This window comes from Ochotona princeps, chromosome 8 (genome assembly GCF_030435755.1).
Source record: "Ochotona princeps isolate mOchPri1 chromosome 8, mOchPri1.hap1, whole genome shotgun sequence".
In the NCBI taxonomy this organism is placed as follows: domain Eukaryota; kingdom Metazoa; phylum Chordata; class Mammalia; order Lagomorpha; family Ochotonidae; genus Ochotona; species Ochotona princeps.
In genome coordinates this window covers 58,590,978-58,610,299 of record NC_080839.1, presented here as the reverse complement: position 1 = coordinate 58,610,299, position 19,322 = coordinate 58,590,978, and the positions used below count along the sequence as shown (strand labels likewise).

The window sequence follows — 19,322 nt, the reverse complement described above, 5'->3', positions numbered from 1 at the left end:
GGGTCATTTCCTCTTTATGATAAGATCCAGAAGCCTCATTGCTGGACATGGTTCTGGGACCTGCTGAAGTTGGCACACCATTGATGCCCAAAGTCTTAGAGTCTTCTTTAGGGCTGAAAGTACCTCTGATACTTAGATTTCAAGCTGATGGTGATGGTACTTGTGGTTTTAGTAACAAAGATGCCATGGCTTTGTTAAGGACAAGAGGACTTGATTAAACTGCATGCTAATGAGTGACAGAGCACAAGAGTCACCATAGAGAAGGAACACATTTCCATCTCTCTGCATTTATTCTAGTATGTTCATTGGAGGCACAATTCCGTTTTATTCACCATCCAGGACTGACTGTCTTTGTTTTGGGAGGCAAGAAGACATCTGGGCAGCAGGTCACAGCCTAGGATTCAGAAGGTTGTTACTGCTCCATTCTCTTGCCAACTCTCCCAGTGACTGAGGGAGAGCTTGTTTCTGCTCTGGGCTGAATTTCTGGATAATCCTTGAGTTCCCCTGAAGTCTAAATGAGTTGCATGATCTAAGGCGTTTGATGGCAGAAAGGATGTTACTTTCCAGTTGCGTGACTCTGCAGATTTTCTTGTGAGTGACCCATTACCACAAATGATGCTTTCATACCTCCATCTACTTTTCTTTTTTTAGTTTCTTGGCAGAATAAGGAAACTTCCTTAGTGAACCCCTACCCCTTATAAATCCACATGTCCTGCTCAGAATAAGGAAAAAGGAAATGCAACAAATAAACAAAGGAAGATGACCCTGGGTAGCTGAATTTGTACCTTTGTTAGAGCATCAGATGTATGGAGATAGTTCTGCTTTTCTTATCTCTGATAAGTCAATGAGTTTTTGAAACCTTTGACCCATTGAGAATATACATTAGATAAAAAGTATATGAATTAGAAAAATGGAGATGCCAAATAGCTCAATAGTTAAGACTTTCGAAAGCTTGGGCCTCTTGGTCATTGACAACATTGCTGCTTTTACAGTGAGCCAGCAGCTGTCTCCATCACAACCAGTTTGTTTTTCTTTCTTACACGTAGATAACTTGTTCTTGGTGAATTCATCAGTGTTCCACTATAATTCATCTGTGCAATATTTTCTTGACATCAGTTCCACTGGAAACATCAATATTTATGTCTCCCGTTTTTTTGTAAAATATAAATAGAAAACACTTCCATCAGAAAGTAGCAGGTATTTTCTAGGTTGACAATGAAGAGATTACTGGACAGTCGCTCATCTGTGGGATTGTATTACTAGTGATAATGTCTTGCATGTTGCCTACAGATCCCTAAACAAAACTGACAAATTACCCTTTGTTAGGCAAAAGAGAAAACAGGCATTTGGATAATTCAAAAAGCTAGTTTCATATTCAAAATTCATCTTTAGCAAAAATGAGATGGCTTTCACTTTTCTAGATTAACAATGGAACAATACATGGAGAGCTCGTATCATCAGCAAAGTTTTTAATGAAATGTCCATGCAGCTCATTAGATATAAAACAAATATTGTCCCTTTGTTAAAATAGTACCTTACCTCATTGTTGAGAACATAAAACTTTTGAGAGTTGCATTGTACAATTTTTTTTATAAAATATTGGTTGTTGAAGAGTTAGTTTCCAGCAAGCATTCCATGTTATTTTTTCCTATTCCTACATATCCAAAATATTGCTCATCTGAATTTTCTCAGTCACTGTTATCCTCATCCTCAGTCTGCAAAACACCCAGTCATTCATAGTCAGCTTGGGGCTTGTTCACCTTCAGCTCAGCTATGCAGTTCCTGTGCTGGTGAATCGTCATAAGAATTCATTATTAACTCTTGGCATAGAATTAATCCAAAGGAAAGCAAATGTTTTTCCTTTAAAACTTTGGTCTGGAAAGCCACCAAACCTCTAGTGAGTACCTTCCATTCCTTCTTGGTCATGGCTCCTCTTATTTGAGTAGAAAATTAAGTGGCTAGAGAGGCTTAGATGAAGGTTTCCCATCTTGAAAACTACCTCTAATGAGTGCAGTGATGGCACAAAAGACTCTGGGAGCAGCGAGGAGTGGCCTTGGATCTGCTCTGTAAGTCGCCAAGGAAGGTGCCACCAAGGAAGCTTTTAGGCTGATTTCTAAAGGACCAGGAGGAGTTTCTCAGGCAACCAAGAGTGGCAGAGGGAGATGTGGGGAGATTCCAGTGGAGGAAGGAATGTACATAATGTAATAAATTAAAGGCATAGATGTGGGTATTTTTTAAAAAACTCTAGGATGCTAATAGGACTGAAGTGTAAAGCAGAAGGGAGGTTGGTTAAGAAATGCAACCAGACATGCAGGTGACAACAAATGACAAATGCTGCTTCATGTTCTAAGTAGATTACGCTCTGGTCAGAAAAAAAAAAGATGCTGAGCAGGGAAGTGGCATGGCTGGGTTTTGCAGTGTGGAAAGAGCATGTAGGCAGAAGTGAGGTGGTGAATAGTTGGAAAGGAGGGCGGGGAGAAAACACTGGAAGTAGGGAAACTAACTAGGACTCAAGAATGTTGGGGAAAATGGGTAAGAGGCTGTGATAGGAAGGGACAAGAGAAGGAGAAAGGGAAGGGTGACACTTGAGGATCTTGCCTTGGTTGGATTTGCTGAAGAAAGGAATATGGGAGAAGTGGAAGAAGGGAGTGACCATTCATTTGTGGTTAACTTGTCCAATAGATCTTACATAAATGGTCCTGAAGGCCTTGAAAGACTGGGCAGTCATCAGCATGTGAAGAGGAATTGAAGTATTACTGAATATCTGTATAACCCCTAAGTCACGTAGGCATTGAATGGCATGTCTTGGATGGCCATTTCAGAAAGAGTTCAATTAGCAGGTAACCTCTATTAAGTAATGTACTGACAGGATGCAAATTTTCTCCCTCTTCCCCTATTGTGATCAGAAAAGAAATTGTAATCCCAGCCTTGAGTTCACATTGGAAACTACACAGAGTAGATTTACCTCTTAACTAAGTACGTGAATACATAATGTAAACATTTTTTTAAACCTTGGGTCAGGTGTACTGGGTAAACATCTACCTGCAATGCCAGCATTCCATAATGTCCCAGCTACTCCACTTCTTATCCAGCTGTTAATGCACCTGGGAAACCAGTGGAGGAAGTCCGCACACTTGGACCCCTGCACTCACATGAGACACTTGGAAGAAGCTCCTGACTTTGGGCACATCCCTGACCTTTTGGGGAGTGAACCTGTTAACTGAAAGATTCATATTCTTTCTCCCTCTCCCTCTCCCTTGTTCCTTCTTTCTCTGTAACTCTGCCTTTCAAATAAATCTTTTAAAAAATCAACTTTTGGAAAAGGAGGAAAAGGAACTATAGCAACAGCTTGGCGATACTAGTACTAATACCAGTGGTCTAGTACTAGTCGCAGTAGTAATAGTTGACATGTGTAGCATGATTCCTACATTCCCTGCCAGTAAGTCGTCTATATGTGTTATTTTGTTTAATCTTTCCAGTAATTATAGCAACATACTAATATCATTAATATTATTGTTCATAGTGTTACTATTTCATATCATAACTAGCTGCACAGTCTTCATGAAGTCAACCAACCATGGATGGAGACCATTCAGGAGAAGAGTGTATCTGTACTGAACATATCCAGGCTTATTTTTTGTCATTATTCCCTAAACAATAACAGCTATTCTTATAGCATTTACATTGTATTAAGTATGATGAGTATTCTGGAGGTGTTTAAAAGTACACAAGAGAAGGCATATGGGTTATAATCAAATTGTGTGCCATCTTATAGAAAGGATTAGAGCACCCATGAATTAGGGTATCCAAAGAGGTCCTATAGCCAATCTCCTGGTAATATCAAAGAACAGCTGTGTTTTAAAAAAATGAGGGTAGTGAGTGTAGACGATTGAGATTTTCCAGTGAAGTCGAGTGAGTGGGAAAGGACGAAAGGCGACTGCATGCTCAAGTGAAAGCTTTTTCAAGCTGTGTTGTTTTTTTTTTTTTTTAAAGATTTATTCATTTTATTACAGCCAGATATACACAGAGGAGAGACAGAGAGGAAGATCTTCCATCCGATGATTCACTCCCCAAGTGAGCCACAACGGGGCGGTACGCGCCGATCCAAAGCCGGGAACCTGGAACCTCTTCCGGGTCTCCCACGCGGGTGCAGTGTCCCAAAGCTTTGGGCCGTCCTCAACTGCTTTCCCAGGCCACAAGCAGGGAGCTGGATGGGAAGTGGAGCTGCCGGGATTAGAACCGGTGCTTTCAAGGCGAGGACTCTAGCCGCTAGGCCACGCCGCCGGGCCCTCAAGCTGTGTTAACTTGTTTGAAGGACACACGGAGGAATAATTGAAAATGCCAGAGTAGGCACTAGCAAGGCAGGGGCTGTTTTGGGTGGGAAAGGAACCCCCTTGAAAAGAGAAAGGACAGTTTCTAATCAGAAAAATTATGAAACTTTGATGCAGCAGTCTATTTTATGAGTCAAATATGAAACTCTTGCTTGGTAATGTCAGTGTTGAAAAATTACGTAGGACTGCTGCTGAAAATGTGGATATATTTCTCTCTTCTAGAAAAGTTCGATTTGTCTTTAAGAACTTTAAAAAAAAATCCCAATATGATGGTTATTAACTACGGCTCAGCTAAATTCTGGCAAGTGAAATTTCACTTGTCATTTTCTTTTTTCATTGTTTGATTTCATTATCTGAACATCAGTATACAACCTTCATGTATCTTTGTATGTTATTTATCATTACATTTTTCTAGTTGTTTCTCTGGAAATTTGTGCTGAGGGTGACTCTTAAGACCAAGGGCAGAAAAAAATCACAGTACCTTGAATGTGGATGTGTGTAGCATGGTAGTGGAAAAAAGAGCATGTTTAAGAAGGAATGACTAAGAAAATGAGTACTTGTAAAGAACCCAATCTAAAAATCCATTTGAACTTTTACAGCTGAGAGTTTACTTTTATCAGTTTACTTTTATATTTATTTTATAGTAAATAAGAATATTTACTAATGGCCAGGGCCAGTATGTTGAGTTCAATTACAGAGAACATCATGACTCAGCAAGTTGGTTAATCAATTGGAGCAGTACTGAAATTGATGATCTTGATGACGCTGAATCTTCATTCATGAATAACTGACACTTGGCCAGCCTCCTTGCTGAAGTCTGCCTGTGCTCCTCACCTGATGGGCTTGCTACAGTACTCAGTGGATTGGAGCCTCTTGCCACTCACAGCACTGCAGAGAGAGCTGCTATGAGCAACAGTATTTTCAGTATTTCCCTGGAGGGATAATTTCATGGAAATAAAGAGTTGGAAACGTCTAGGAAACATTGACTGCAGCCATTATGGCTGTCAGTTCCGCAAGAAAACATTTCCTGGGGACAAGTCAGTGTTTTCTCATGGAACTCAGTGTTGTGGCTGTGGAACCATTTTCATCAAAACATTTTATGGTTGTGTAAAATGTTTTAAAAGTTCTGTGTACACGGGATCATCTCTTACTAATCGGGACATACTGAGTGTCTGTTTATCCATTTATGTCTGGTGTTTGTCAGCTCATGGTTGTTTTTTGTGTCTGATGTGAAATGTCTTTTTTTCAGATATTGATGAATGTGTTAACAACACTATCTGTGATCGTCACGGGTTCTGTGATAACACAGCTGGCTCCTTCCGCTGCCTATGTTATCAGGGTTTCCAAGCCCCACAGGATGGGCAAGGGTGTGTGGGTGAGTTTTAGATTTTTTTTCCCACAACAAATGTCATGTGTCCATATGGGAAAAAATCAGTTATTCTTTTTAAATGGTTTTTTTTTCCCACAATATAGTTTTGTATGTATAGGGATTCCATTCTTACAGTGGGAGGTGTTAAGCTGGTAACTTGGGCAGAATTTCATAATTAATTTTGCCCTATCACTTGAGAATATGTAAAGACATAGTTGGGGGAGGGAATATTAGGAAATAGAGAAATATGACTTAAAATATTTATCTATTAAAACTCTTAGCTGAGTATGCAAAATCCTGTAATTCCTCATCAAAGGAATAAAATCTGGCATCTGATACAGTTTGTGTACCTTCAAAATGCATGTTCTTAGGCACTACATTTAAGGAAGGGTTTTGGCAAAAGATTTTATTTCCAGGAATGGTATCTGTAAAATGGCATTTTGAATTTGTATAGTTGACCAGGTTGGAAGGAATTTTGAGTTCCGTAAGTTATTCTAGGATATGGTCGGGCATAAACTTAAACAGCAGAAGATATTTTGTATTGTTTTTTTTCATTAGTTGTGATTTCAACTCAGTTTTATTATGAGGCACATTTGCAACAAAAGCAGTTAAGTGGAAACGAGAAGAAAGAAAATTGAGAGTTTCATAACGAATCTCTTTTCTTATTAATCAAATATAGCTTCTACTACATAAAGAGAGCATTTGATTGGTCATTCTGCAGTTATGGCATGAATGAGATCATTTGCTGTCCATACTAAATACACTAAGAGCCAAATCTACATCTCATTAGTAATAATATTACTTGAACAATAACTGCTTTTATAGGACTAATTATGAAGCTCACTTAATTCACAATCACAAAACATTATTTACCAAACATTCACGTAGTTTAAATTTTTTTTTTATTTTTTGATACAATTTAGTTGGCATCTATACTATGGAATACTACTAGGCTATTAAAAAAAATGAAATACAATACTTTGTGGCCAAATGGGCCAAATTAGAGACCATTATGCTAAGGGAAATGAGCCAATCCCAAAAAGTCAGATATCATGTTTGCTCTAACATAAAATTCATGTAGTTTTTGTGCCACAAGTTTCAGCTAGCCAAAAGCATGTATAAATATCCAGGAACACATATTTAATCATACGGCTAAGAAGGTAAAATCTGTAGTACCAGCATCTCCTTTGGTATCCTTCTCATCAAACTATGAATGGTAAGAGCTGTTTGACATTAGCCTAGCATATTGACTAAACAGGTAGTGTCATTTGTCGCCTACTTCATAGTTTCACTCCTTCCTCCCTCTGCTTTACCTCTAGCAACATCTTATGATTGCTGCAATCATTAAGTCGTTATTTGTCTGCCATTTGCTCCTTCTGCTGGAAGTACATTCCAGCCTCCCGTTCCCTGAGCTTGGATGCATCTCGCTTATTGTCAAACACTAGGTGTCATGTCCTCCAGACACCATCTGTGCCTCAGGTTGAGCTTGCCTCCCGCTCCTCCTCTATAGCTCCATTATAGAACGGCACTTTCTTCCAGAATGAATCGATCACAGTCAGCACCTGCAGCCCACCCTTACCAGGTCAGGACCTCCATGTGGTTAAAAACATCCCATCTTTCCTCTTGGCGAACACCATGATTGGCTTGTAGTAGGTGCTTGGTCGATTTTAACGATGAACTGTTGCAATATCAGATGTTGAACTGCTGACTGCACACACCTATGCTCTTTCTTATTCACTGTTCCATTTCTAACCAGCCAGATGAATATGCAGAACCAATAGTTAATGCTTATTTATATTTAAGTTTGGCACACAAAACATCACCCATGGAGAAGGAGTAATTACAATCATGTTCTCTTTCATCATTCAAAAATGTTAACAGTACTTTTTATAGGCACTTCACCACACTAGAATGTTGTATGGAACAGATGTTTCCTCTGCTTAGACCCTGCTTGTGTACATGTCTAATTATCACCAATTCATCCTTCAGGTTTCGCTCAAATATCATGTCCCTAACTCACTGCTATACTTGCGCTCCACACCTATGCTTTCATAAAGCACGGTGCTTTCTTACTCCTGGAACTCAACAAAAGATTGTATAATTACTTTTCCTGATCTGACTCTGAGCTTCACCAGACTCACCAGCATAGTTCCTGTACCTATGGGATCTATGGGCCTTACAGATCTGGTCCATACACACAAGCTAGAAAATGCCTCTGGGTTGGATGAATGCAGAAAGATGAAAGAGATCCCAGTAGCCATATAAAACACACAGGTTGGAAAGTACAAGATTTCAATTGACATTTACATAAAATGGATAAAGGTGAACTGGCAAATTTCTAAAGTCCTTTTTCCTTGTCTGAATTGTGACCATCTGTGTTGATTAAACAATCCAGTTCTGTGTTGCTTTATTTTACAATATCTTTTCATAAGTAAAATCCATTTCATTGGATTTATATACAAAGTGCAATGGAAAACTGGATGATTATCCAAGTAAGTCAGAATATATAAACTTTTTGTCCAATTAACTCAATATAGCAGTAGGAAATAGGATTCCTTTTCCTGCATGAGTTGGATAATTGCTCCAACTTTTAACTTGCTGTAAATCATCTCAGCGTGTGCTCTTGAGCTGATGTTTGCACATGTTTAATGCATAAGATTCATGAGCATTTTGGAGATCAGCTCAGGTGCTTTGCTGAACTGTGTGCTCCTTGATGAAATTTCTTAGAAAGAAACCTTGAAAGTACAATTAGGCACACATATAAAGCTAGCCTTCCTCTATTGGTGTGTGCTAGCCATAAATAAAACATGCTCATTCGTGTGATTTCATGACTGTTTTAATTATATTTAAGTACAAAGGGAAGACATTTAGTAAGGCAGAAATTACACTGTGGGTCATCAATAGAATTTGAAAAGAGTGACATTACTGATTTGTTACTGGGCAGTTTGGTTTGCATGAATGATTAATGTAGCCTGATGACACTTTTTTGTAATGTTTTTCCTTTATTTCTTAAAATATACACAACCAGAATTCTGTTGATTTTATGTACACTTGGGCTTCTAGAGGATTATTTTCAGATATTGAGGTAGGCTTTTAAAGTTTCTTTTAATACACTTAAAATTCTGCATTAGATGAAATGCCAATGCTTTTGACTGTTACGGGATTAAGACATGAGTTAGTGTTGGAGCATTTAAGACTTTGTTATGTTCAAAATCAGGAAAGATGTAGGTAGATGGTTAAAGAGTACATACCATGCACATAGTACAATTTTAGGATGTTCCTTAACACTAGGAGTGGGATTTCATTCTTTTGCCTTGTATTTTCAGGGTCCTTCCATAGAGCCTTCCGTGAAAGAACAGAGGGGTGTTATAGCCCACTGGGGAGCAAATGACTTGCAGCAGGCACTCCTAGCCTGGGCATGGCTGGTAAAACAGAGCTGTCAAGAATGAGGCATGCAGCTCACTTGATCTGTGCTCCTTTTTCCAGATGTGAACGAATGTGAGCTGCTCAGTGGTGTGTGTGGCGAAGCCTTCTGTGAGAATGTGGAAGGGTCCTTCCTGTGCGTGTGCGCTGATGAAAACCAGGAATACAGCCCCATGACCGGGCAGTGCCGCAGACGGGCCTCCGAAGGTAAGTTGGCCCCAGGGGCATTGTGTCGGGGATGGAGGGCTGCTCCCAGGACTGTGCCCACCAGGTGTGGACTGAACACTATGGAAATGAGGGGAGAAACAGCCAGATGTCTTGCCACAACTGCCTTTTCAGTGTTCTTAGGATGCAGGTGATAACTGTTTGGACCAAGTGGTTTCTAGTGTTTTTCTAACAGACACACCAAGCAGGATGAAGCTTCTACAACGAGGAGAATGTTGAGAACTGCTTTAGGTTCAGATGGTATCAGCTCAGGGTTTAAAACTACATCATCTCATTACATTGCATAATCCTCCTTTCCTGGCCCTTGGAGAAATGTTATCTTGACACTTCTCTAAATTAAAAACAACATATAGGCCTCTCAGGATCTACAAAGACTTCCACTTGGAATTCTTAAGGTGTTTTTCCAGATTTTGGCCAGAGAGTGGCTGCGCTTGCATTTGTGTAAAATTTTATTTAGGCCGTGCTGTCACCACACGAACTGGAGAGCTGACAGTATTCCAGATAAAGTGATCCACTTCCAGACCTCCCCATTTGGTTTGTGTGCATGGTACTAGAACTTGATTGTAACTTTAGGAAAGCAAAAGACCAAATTGCCCTTTAAGAGCCCAATTCAATGTCACCTAGGCATTTTTTTTCTTACCTAGTAAATTTTACACATGCCTCTATGGTACCTGGCATTTTTCCTCTACTGGGTACATTTAATCTGGTAAAATAACTGTCTTTGTAAGTCATAGGGAATAAAATGTAGAAAATCCTGATTTTTTTTTTGCAATTATTAAATGAGAAAGGCAGGGAGTAAAGAACTAAATGAGCAGTTATTCAAAACCATTGTCTGAGATGGGGAAACAGTGTTCATAAGGAAAAGGTTTCCACCTTCATTGCGCAAAAGTGACAGAACCCTACAGAACCGAGCCTGATACTCAGTGGCTACTGTCTCATTTTGCTTGTCCTTTTTTTATATAAAATAGCATCTCGCCCAGAGTGTTGTGAATTAACTTATGTATCATAAAATATAGTCATTAAGTGGTCTATATGAAGATTAGGCAATCATGCTAAAAATAAATGTGTATAATATGGTGTTAAGGGGGAAAGGAAAAGCCCAAGGCTTTCTAGTTTTCATACTCAGAAAGGGAAGGTGAGATCATATAAAAAGATAATCTTTAGACTTCATGGAAAATTTTTCACTTTATTTTCCAAACATTCTGTAAGATTCCGAATTGAAGAATCAGATGTCTGGTCTAGTCACCAATTCCTAGTGATCTACTCTTAGGTATCTCAGTGTTGAAATTGGGTTCTTACCTTTAGCTCAGAGTTGTAGAAATTTTAAATGAAATTCTAAGTGTTAAGTCATTTATTAATGGAAACATACAAGAAAAAATATCCCAGACATAGAAGCAGTCTGTCTTTATTTTTCATCCTTTGATGACTGGAATACATGGTTCGAATCCCTGCCGCTCTGTATTTTCATCCAGCTTCTTGCAAGACAGTGATTGATGGCATGAATACCTGGCTGGCTGAGCTCCTGACCCAGCCTTGGCTGCAGGCATCTGGGGAATGAACCAGCGAATGGGAGATCAGTGTGTGTCTGTTCTCACTCTTTCAAATAGGCAAACATTTTAGAAAAGATTTACTTATCTAGTACACATAGCTTTGTTTAAGAGCTGTGTTTAGGATCTTAAAGTCTGCTCATTCCTGTTTTAGAGATCACTAATGCCTAAGTAAGGTCATGAGATAATTTGACCCATTGTTGCTGAACTTGACTAAGTTCATTGTATGAAGTTCACTGTACAGCTTTGGAGAACATTATGGAAACTCCTTCTAGGTCTTATGCCTCATCGCATGCATTGCCCGATTTTGTATAACCTGTGTTGCCGCCTTCTTGTCTTAGTCCCTGTCTTTTCTTCTAGGAAGCTTTTGTAGTCAAGAGTTCCTAAAACTCTTACTCTGCCTGTAGAAAGAACATCATTTTTCAATACTGCCAACATGCTTAACTACAAATGAACAGATACTTTCTCATACACCTTAAGATAGCTAATCCATAAACTTCTAGACTTATGAGTATTTTCCCCATAGTTCTCTGGCTTCTGCTAAATGTGAAGGGACTTCAGAAAGTTTGTAGAAATGGGTATTATAAAAAAAAAGTCATGGATTTCAGAATTTGTGTACTCAATCTCATCTTTGAATTCTGTTTTTCCATGAATTAGAGGAGGTACTGTCATACCTGACCTGCCCAAGTTTCCCTTGGTTGGTATCGGGATGATCTGACCCAGCCAGTAACTAGCTGAACTCATTAATTTGTATAATCCTCAGCAGTTTTGACTTCTCCCCGCTGCAATCTGTACAGCTGTTGGCAAATGTTGACTGATCTTATGGAGTCTTAGATAGCTCTCTAGCAATGTCCTGAGAGATTTTAGCTGTAAAAACTGCAGTGAAATCCTTCTGGCTGAATTTATCAGAGCCAGGGATGGTCAGTCATTTGAAGAAGGTGGCTTAAAATTGGAAGTCATAGATAGCACATCCTTAAAATATTTCATGTGAAAGTTAAAATATTAAATTGTACATTCATTTACCACTCTTTGAAAAAGGACCAAGGACTTTCTCTGAGTAGAGATACAGCTCTAACTATTCCGGGGTGCTTGTCTCCTATAAAGCTCATCTATTATCTATTACATGTTCTCTATATGACTAAAGAAAGTAGAAATATAAAGGCTTTTAGAAAGCAAATGATGGCAAAAATCTTTCTTCAGATTTCCCAGTAGGTATGGTTTCTCATTCACAATTAATTCAATCATATTCTTTTTACTAAACCAATGTTAGGCTTTCTGAACTTTTTATCTCGCTCTATAAACAGCTCTTAGACACACATTCATATTTATTGGTGTGCATATGAGTCAGATGAGTTCAATAAGTGCAATAATAAATACACTAGCACAGAATGTTTGAGAATAAATATCACTGAGTTTTGGTTGGCATGCTGCTCAACTTTCAGGAGCAAAGTATGTGGACCCACCCAGGAATAGCTGGCTCTCTGGAATGGCTCCCTGCCATGGGCATCAACCAGGATTTTTCTCTAGAGGTGAAGAGAACATGACTTAACCCAAACCAGTTGGTTAAATAGAGATCAGTATCTTATCCCATTTCAAAGAATTTGCTCTTATAATACATAGCTTTTGTCAGATTTACTTGGAAGTGTTAAGACTCAAATTAATCTAGTTATAGAGTTGATATTATCATAACAGCTTAGAGCTTCATCCTGGTTTGAAAAGTTACTAGGAGAATGAACTTGTAACGTAGAACATACGTTGTTCTCAGCTATACCATTTTCACAGGACAATCCACATTCTGAGTACAAAATCTGATTGACGGAACTGGGGAAGCAGTGGGATTTCAGGTCTGTGTCCAGGGAGATGTTCAGTAACTGACTTGACCAAGTCAGCGAGTGCTTGCCCCCGTGAATTAATAGGTTTCCTCCCTGGAATTGTCAGAGAGCTGGTGAGGAGGCTTCCTGGCACACAGGTATGCTTCCAGCAGGGTGCTATCCCAGCTGGTCTGTAGACCATTTTTTTTCTCTAGACTTTTTATTTCTAAACTATTAATTTGCCTTTTTTAAGGTCTTATCTAATGCTTTCACTGCCTAAGTCTATGGCCATTAGTTTACATTGCTGCACATTGCCTAAAGCATCTGAGAGAGAGAGAACTAAAAAATGTTCAAACTAGGCCACACATCACATTGAAGAGGGTATGGATTTGAACTATGGTCTTACACTTCTATTTCCTTGGTGCCTGTGATAATTGCTCAGTAAAAGGTTTGGGCACACTAAAGGGAGCACTACATATGTAGTCTTCGCAACTGCAACCTTCAAATCTTACCCACAAAATGCTGTTCTCTTCTTGATTGGTGTGCAGTGGAGATTGTGGAAGGACCTGAATCTTATTCATAAAACAAAGTAAAATTAAAAGAATATAATGAAAAAGATATAGATCTAATCGATGTAAGTGTTCTGTAAGAAAACAGAAATAATGAAGCACACTCAATCATCCCTCCTTTCAGTTCCCATTCCACATTGCAACCAGAGTTTGTGTTTTCAGAACACAGATATGGTTTTTCTTCAATCTTTCAACTATTTTTCATTGACTCTAGCATAAAGTCCAAATCCATTAGTAACCAGACCCCTTTATATAAAGGGACTTCAGAGGGTTCATGTAAAACAGATGAAATCAAAGGGCAAGGTAATTCAGTGTAATAAAATTTGGAGATCTAGGCATGGTTTTTCATAAAATGCATTTGTAAAAAAAAAAAAAACTCTCATGCAGGGGTCTCCAAAATTTCGCACTAAACATGTTTGAATTTCATTTTCCCAGGTTCCCTTGCACTGAGCTCGTAATGTCCCCCATATTTTTAGCTTCATCGCTAACACTCCTCACACTATATTCAGGACTGAGTCCCCTGCTCACTGCCCCTTGGCAGTCATGCTTGCCCGGAGCTGTGGCTCCTCACTCTTCTACCTCTGTGCTCCTCCTTGGAAACATTCTACCCTGAAATCATCCCCAAGCTTTGTGAAGTTTGTTCAACTCTTCTCAAAACCCCACAGTTGGAACTGCCAGCTCCTGCCTCTCCGCTCTCGGTGTTTGGTTCTTTGCAGTGTTGTAACAAGCTCAGTCAGCTTCCTCCTTGAGTTCTGTCACCCAGTTCCCTGCTTTGTGCAGAACCTGACTCACAGCAGATGCTCAGCAGCCACTGAGTGGAACTGCCTTTCCACTTTTGAAGCTGTGTCCTTCCCATAGCCCAAGTTAGGGATTCTTACCTAGCGCTGTGCAGCAAAAGTAGCTCACTGTTTGATCAGAGGTATAGAGTGGGGTGTGGTGAAGTGAGATAATGTCTGTTCACACCTCTGTGTAGGAAATAGCTCCCTGCTTGCTATGGCTGAGGTACTAGAGAAGCAAAAAAGCAGGAGCCCTTCTCCACTGTCAGGGCACCCGCTGTGCAGTGCGTCCTTGTGGATCCAGTGTGGCTTGTTCTCATCCAACAGAGGCTCGCTCTGGGTTGTGGGCTTGTGTGCATTTTTCCAACAGGCAGGAAACCATGTATAACATCAGTCAACCATTATACTTGGCAAAGTTTTTTTTTTTAAGTAGTTAACCTGTAAAATAAGTTAACATAGAAAAATTATTTCAAAAAAATAGTTTGAACAAAATAAATACCTTTAGTGGGAAAAAAAGGAGGCCAAAGTATTTAGAATGCAAACATTGTAAAATGATGTAGAACTCCTGAGGTCTTACTGTGTATTTGTAGTGGATCTATAGCATAAATGGAGGTAGGATAGGGAAAACATGCTCATTTGTTTACAGAAACAACAGTCAGATTTCTTCCTACATCCAAAGATGACAGAAGAACTTATTACCAAGAGGTGAATGTTGGTTTTATAAGATGTTCTGCTTGCTGTGTGTGGTAAATAACGTGTTATCCAAGTTTTGGATACAGAGATATCTGTATTGCAATGCAATATCAGTCTGTCAAATTAACAGATGCAAATTACATATATAAAAACATCTGAGGTTCTGAATAGCCCGGGATACACCACGCTGTTGTGTTGGACATGCCATCTGGATCATGGAATTGGCTATAAATTAGACCCGAAGGACTGCTTTGTCCGTTTCCCTGTGTTTGCTGATGTGTGTTCTGGGTGTCATTCCAAATTGAGCCTGTTCACATGGTCTTCTCTGGAGGCCCCGCCATCCTTTCCGTTTCTTACAGAATTTCTTGTGCTCACTCTGTTCAGCTGTGCTTCTCTCACGTTTTTCTTGCTCAGCAATGCCTGATTTTCCTTCCAAGCACCCCCTCTCTCCTATTTCTACTCACTTTCCTTCTTTCTCTTCCCACTTTCTCTCCAGCCTATTCCCACCCCTTACTCCCTTCTTCCCTTCAAAGTTCTTCATGAGAAACAACAAAAAAATTCAGTCCTTCTGGCAAATTTTTGCAAGATGTCTTTCAAATGAAGGTTCTTAGCTCCTTACCAAGAATGACAGTGCAGTGAACTCCAGCACTGACGTCAGGAATATCCCCTCAGTCCAGTCCCAGGGCATCTGTGGATGCCCTGCTGCCCGTCCTCTGCCCATGGTCAGGCCTCCTGACGTGTGCCTTGGGTCTGCTCTTTTTTGCCCTTACTTACAGACCACCTGTCACTCACTCTGTGCTGCTCTGCCTACACAGACTTAATACTGTTGTATCCCATGCATTTTATCACCCACCTTGCACTTTGCTAGCTTTTTTGAAAACACTGACCTGTCTGAAGTTTGGTTTAGGTATCACTTCTGCAGCCACCTTCTCTCAGTTGCTTAGCTTAGCCTCTGTGGACAGCTCATGGTCACTTGCTGGCCTGACTCCTTACCTGACCCACCTGTATAAGAACAGAAATGATATGGAAGCATCATCTTTTAAAGTGTTTGCTCCTGAGCTCCACATTCCAGACTCCCACCGGGGCAATGTAGCCTGCGTCTAAGGGAGAACAGAGCCAGCCCACCCCCATCACCAGTGCTTATTTTCTGAAACTCACTGATGGCTTCCTCCTCGTTTTTAGAAAAGAAAACAAAATCTCATTTTCCAAGTTCTAGAGCAAGAAACCTAGAAGAAAAGCTAAGTAACTCTTTGTGGGTGTCTTTAAAAGTTTAAGAAACTATGAAAACGCTGTGCATGAATTTAAATTTTTTGTAACAAGGTAAGCTTTCATTCTATTTTCCATAAATTTTCTTTTTTAAAAAAGATGGAGTCAGGGAGAGAGAGAGAACTCTTTGTCCATTGTTCACTCCCTACATGGCCACAGCTGCTGGGAGTGTACCAAGGCAAAGCTGGCTCTCCCAGGTCTCCCATGTAAATGGAGGGGCCTAGGCACTTTGGCTACCTTCTGCTTTTCTCATGCCATTAAAAGGCGGCTGGACTGGAAGTGGAATAGTGGACATGAACCGGTGCCCATATGGGATGACAGCATTGCAAATGTGGCTTTATCAGATATATCACAATGCCAGCCCCCACAAGCTGTTCTAAAAAGAGTGGCAAGGAGAGGCATGTTATATATTTAAAAAGCATGGTGAGAGAAGAAATAAGGATGAGGAGGGTAGAGAGAACAAGAATCTTCCATCCTCTGGTTTACTCATCAAATGGCAGCGACCACCAAGACTGGGCCAGGCCAATGCCAGAAGCCAGAAACCCCATCCCAGTCTGCACAGGGGTGGGAGGGGTCCAACTATTTGGACTCCTTCACTGTCTTCCAGGTGCATTAGCGAGGAACTGGATCAAAATGGGGGCAGCTGGGGCTTGAACCAGTGTTCTAATGTGGGATGCTAACACCACATGCAGTGGCTTAACCTACTGTGCCATAACATCAACTTTTTCCCCCATGAACTGTTTGGGGTACTACTGTATGTGGCACCCGTTCCCCCCCGACACACACACACAACTGCCATAACTGTCAACTATGCTTAGTATCTCAAATGGAAAAAAAAGGGGGAAGGGAAGACAAGGTAGAACAGATCATACCAGCTGCGACGCTGTGTCCCACACAGGGGGCTAGAGGAAAGCAATGGGCATTGGACAGGAAACCCACCTGTTGTCTTCTCTGGAGTGAGGGTGCTCTGTCCCCTGCCCCCATGAACTCAGAGTTGTTCCTGTGAAGGTTCCTTCAAACCTGACAACATGGGCAGAGAAGCGATATGTGTCTTAAAGTTTGTGCCCGAAGGGCTTGAGTGTGGCTGACCTTCCTCCTATAACTTCCTGAGGGAAAAGAAAGTGCATGGCACTTTCTGTCACCTCTGATTCAGTCTTTCAACATTATTTTCCCAGAGGAACCTTCAATCCCTTGCACAGTGACTTCAACTCAGTCTTGCAATAAATTAGGATCAGTTTCCCATTCATCTGTGCGTCCAGCTGTCTACCTTTGTTGATCGGAGTTTTACTCCAGTGCATGAAAAGCTTGAGGAGGATCACTATTTTAAGGTTGTGGAGAGAATGTTGTCGTTGTTCCCAGAATGACCTTTAGGGGCCAGTTTTGTGGAAAGAATTCACATCTTTTCCCAGACAATAGTGAGAGCCTGTCTAACCCTCCATCTCAGCTGTGTAAACGTTGAGCTTTCAGATGACTTAGGAACTCAGAGCATCCCTTTTAACACCCAATGTGAAACCCAAGTAACACAATTAAAAGCAAAGATAATCTTATTTTTTACTTTCCAGGATGTGAGTTTGGATAAGGGAGCCTCATACTGTGTGTGTGTGTGTGTGTGTGTGCGCGCGCGCGTGCGTTTGCCTGTGCGTGTGTGGTGTCTTCACAGGTTTCAAGACAGAAACCTGTGGTTTGATCATCTGTGACTGTGACGATCTTCATTGAGGCCCACTATCTAGCATTCCATTTTGTAATAAACAGCATGATAAATGTATAACTTTATTATGGAGAAAAACATTAGTGATCCCTCTTTTAGCACAAAGTAAACCTGATTTGCTTTCTCAATTTGTATTTTTTTTAAGATTTATTTATTTGTTTATTGTAAAGGCAGATACACAAAGGAGAAGAGACAGAGGAAGATATTTCATCAGATGATTCACTCCCCAGGTGGCCGCAACAGCTGGAGATGAGTCAATTAAAAGCCAGGAGCCAGGAGCTTCCTCCAGGTCTCCCAAGTGGGTGCAGGGTCCCAAGGCTTTGGGCCGTCCTTGACTGCTTTCCCAGGCCACAGGCAGGGAGCTGCATGGGAAGTAGAACCGATGCCCATATGGGATCCCGACGTGTTCAAGGCAAGGACTTTAGCAGCTATACTATCTCGCCGGGCCCTTGATTTGTATTTTTAAATGCATCCAAATATAGGTAAATTTTTAGGCCAGTTGAATAAAATAATTGAACAGAATTAATAAGAGGCTGACAATTCATGAACAATTTTGTGTAGGGCATTTATAGAATTTTCTGTAAGAGTCATGATTGACTTACTGATTTAAAACATGTACTCTTAGCTTTCCCAAATGCTGCCATGTTTAAGATGACCTTGAATCACCTAAAATCCCTTCCACTGGACTAGGCAAAGCAAGGATCCTCCTCTGCATACCTGAAGTTGATTGGGCCAGAAAAGTTGGGGGCAAGTATGACTGCATTTCATGAGAAAAATCATTCAAAACCACTTTGTAAACTGCTGCACAGAAATCAGTATTTTCCCCCGGATACTTCTAATTTTGAATTTGTCATCAGCTACTAACAGTAACTTACAGGCTATATTGAAATTTGTCAAAGGCAAAATGAGCTGGGATTTGTCCAGAACGAAATGTGTGAGGCATATATTTTCATTGATACTCCATTGTTCCAAGGTGTGTGTGTGTTACACACATCACATGTGTGGATATACAGGCTATGCATAAAAATGCAGTTACACTTCACAGGCCTGTTCTCTATTTTGTTTTTTAATGTCATTAAGAGGAAAAAAGGGCAGTAGCTTTTCTGGTAGCATTTGTGAATGTATTTTTAAAACGATTTTACTGTTTCGTATATCTGTCAAGTCTTGCTAGTTAAGTAGGCCTTGCCAAAATCAATATATAGAAAGTTGTTTATGAAAATGTCTCAGTCAATATCCCTAACTTGAGAAGTAGGCTATTGGGTGTTGACACTGTTCACACTGAAGTCTGACCTTCTGTGGCAAACGTTTTCCCCCTGGGCTCCCTGGGTTCTTTGGGTGTTAGTATCCAGAAGCTGTTGAGTTCTAAAGATGATATTTCCTTAGGATTAATGCAAGTAATTTTGGTGGCAATAGTAACCTTGTTATTTCATAGAATGTAAAACAAAGAGCTATCGATGTGTTCTAACTGGATTACTACAGTCATCTAAACTCACAGCATGTGGCAGAGAAAGGATTAGACCATTTTTCCTTTGTAGTCACAAAGTACTGTGTGTTTCTTTAAAAGGCACATACTTGTTTCAGGACTCCCAACCTGATTGAGTTCA

General features: G+C 40.3%; 1 protein-coding gene across 6 annotated transcripts in view; it reads left to right on the top strand.

The window, feature by feature from the left end:
• The window catches only part of LTBP1 (latent transforming growth factor beta binding protein 1), a 388,845-nt gene that overhangs the window by 334,046 nt on the left and 35,477 nt on the right, over nucleotides 1-19,322 (top strand). For 3 of the 6 annotated variants that reach the window (XM_058668098.1, XM_004582728.3, XM_004582726.3), the window contains one exon: nucleotides 9,187-9,330. The exons of 1 other annotated variant lie outside the window; for it this stretch is intronic. In XM_058668098.1, the coding sequence (XP_058524081.1) occupies nucleotides 9,187-9,330 (144 nt within the window). Of the gene's footprint in view, nucleotides 1-5,580; nucleotides 5,707-9,186; nucleotides 9,331-19,322 lie in introns of all 6 variants that reach the window. 2 more of the 6 variants (XM_058668099.1, XM_004582724.3) reach the window with 1 other exon arrangement.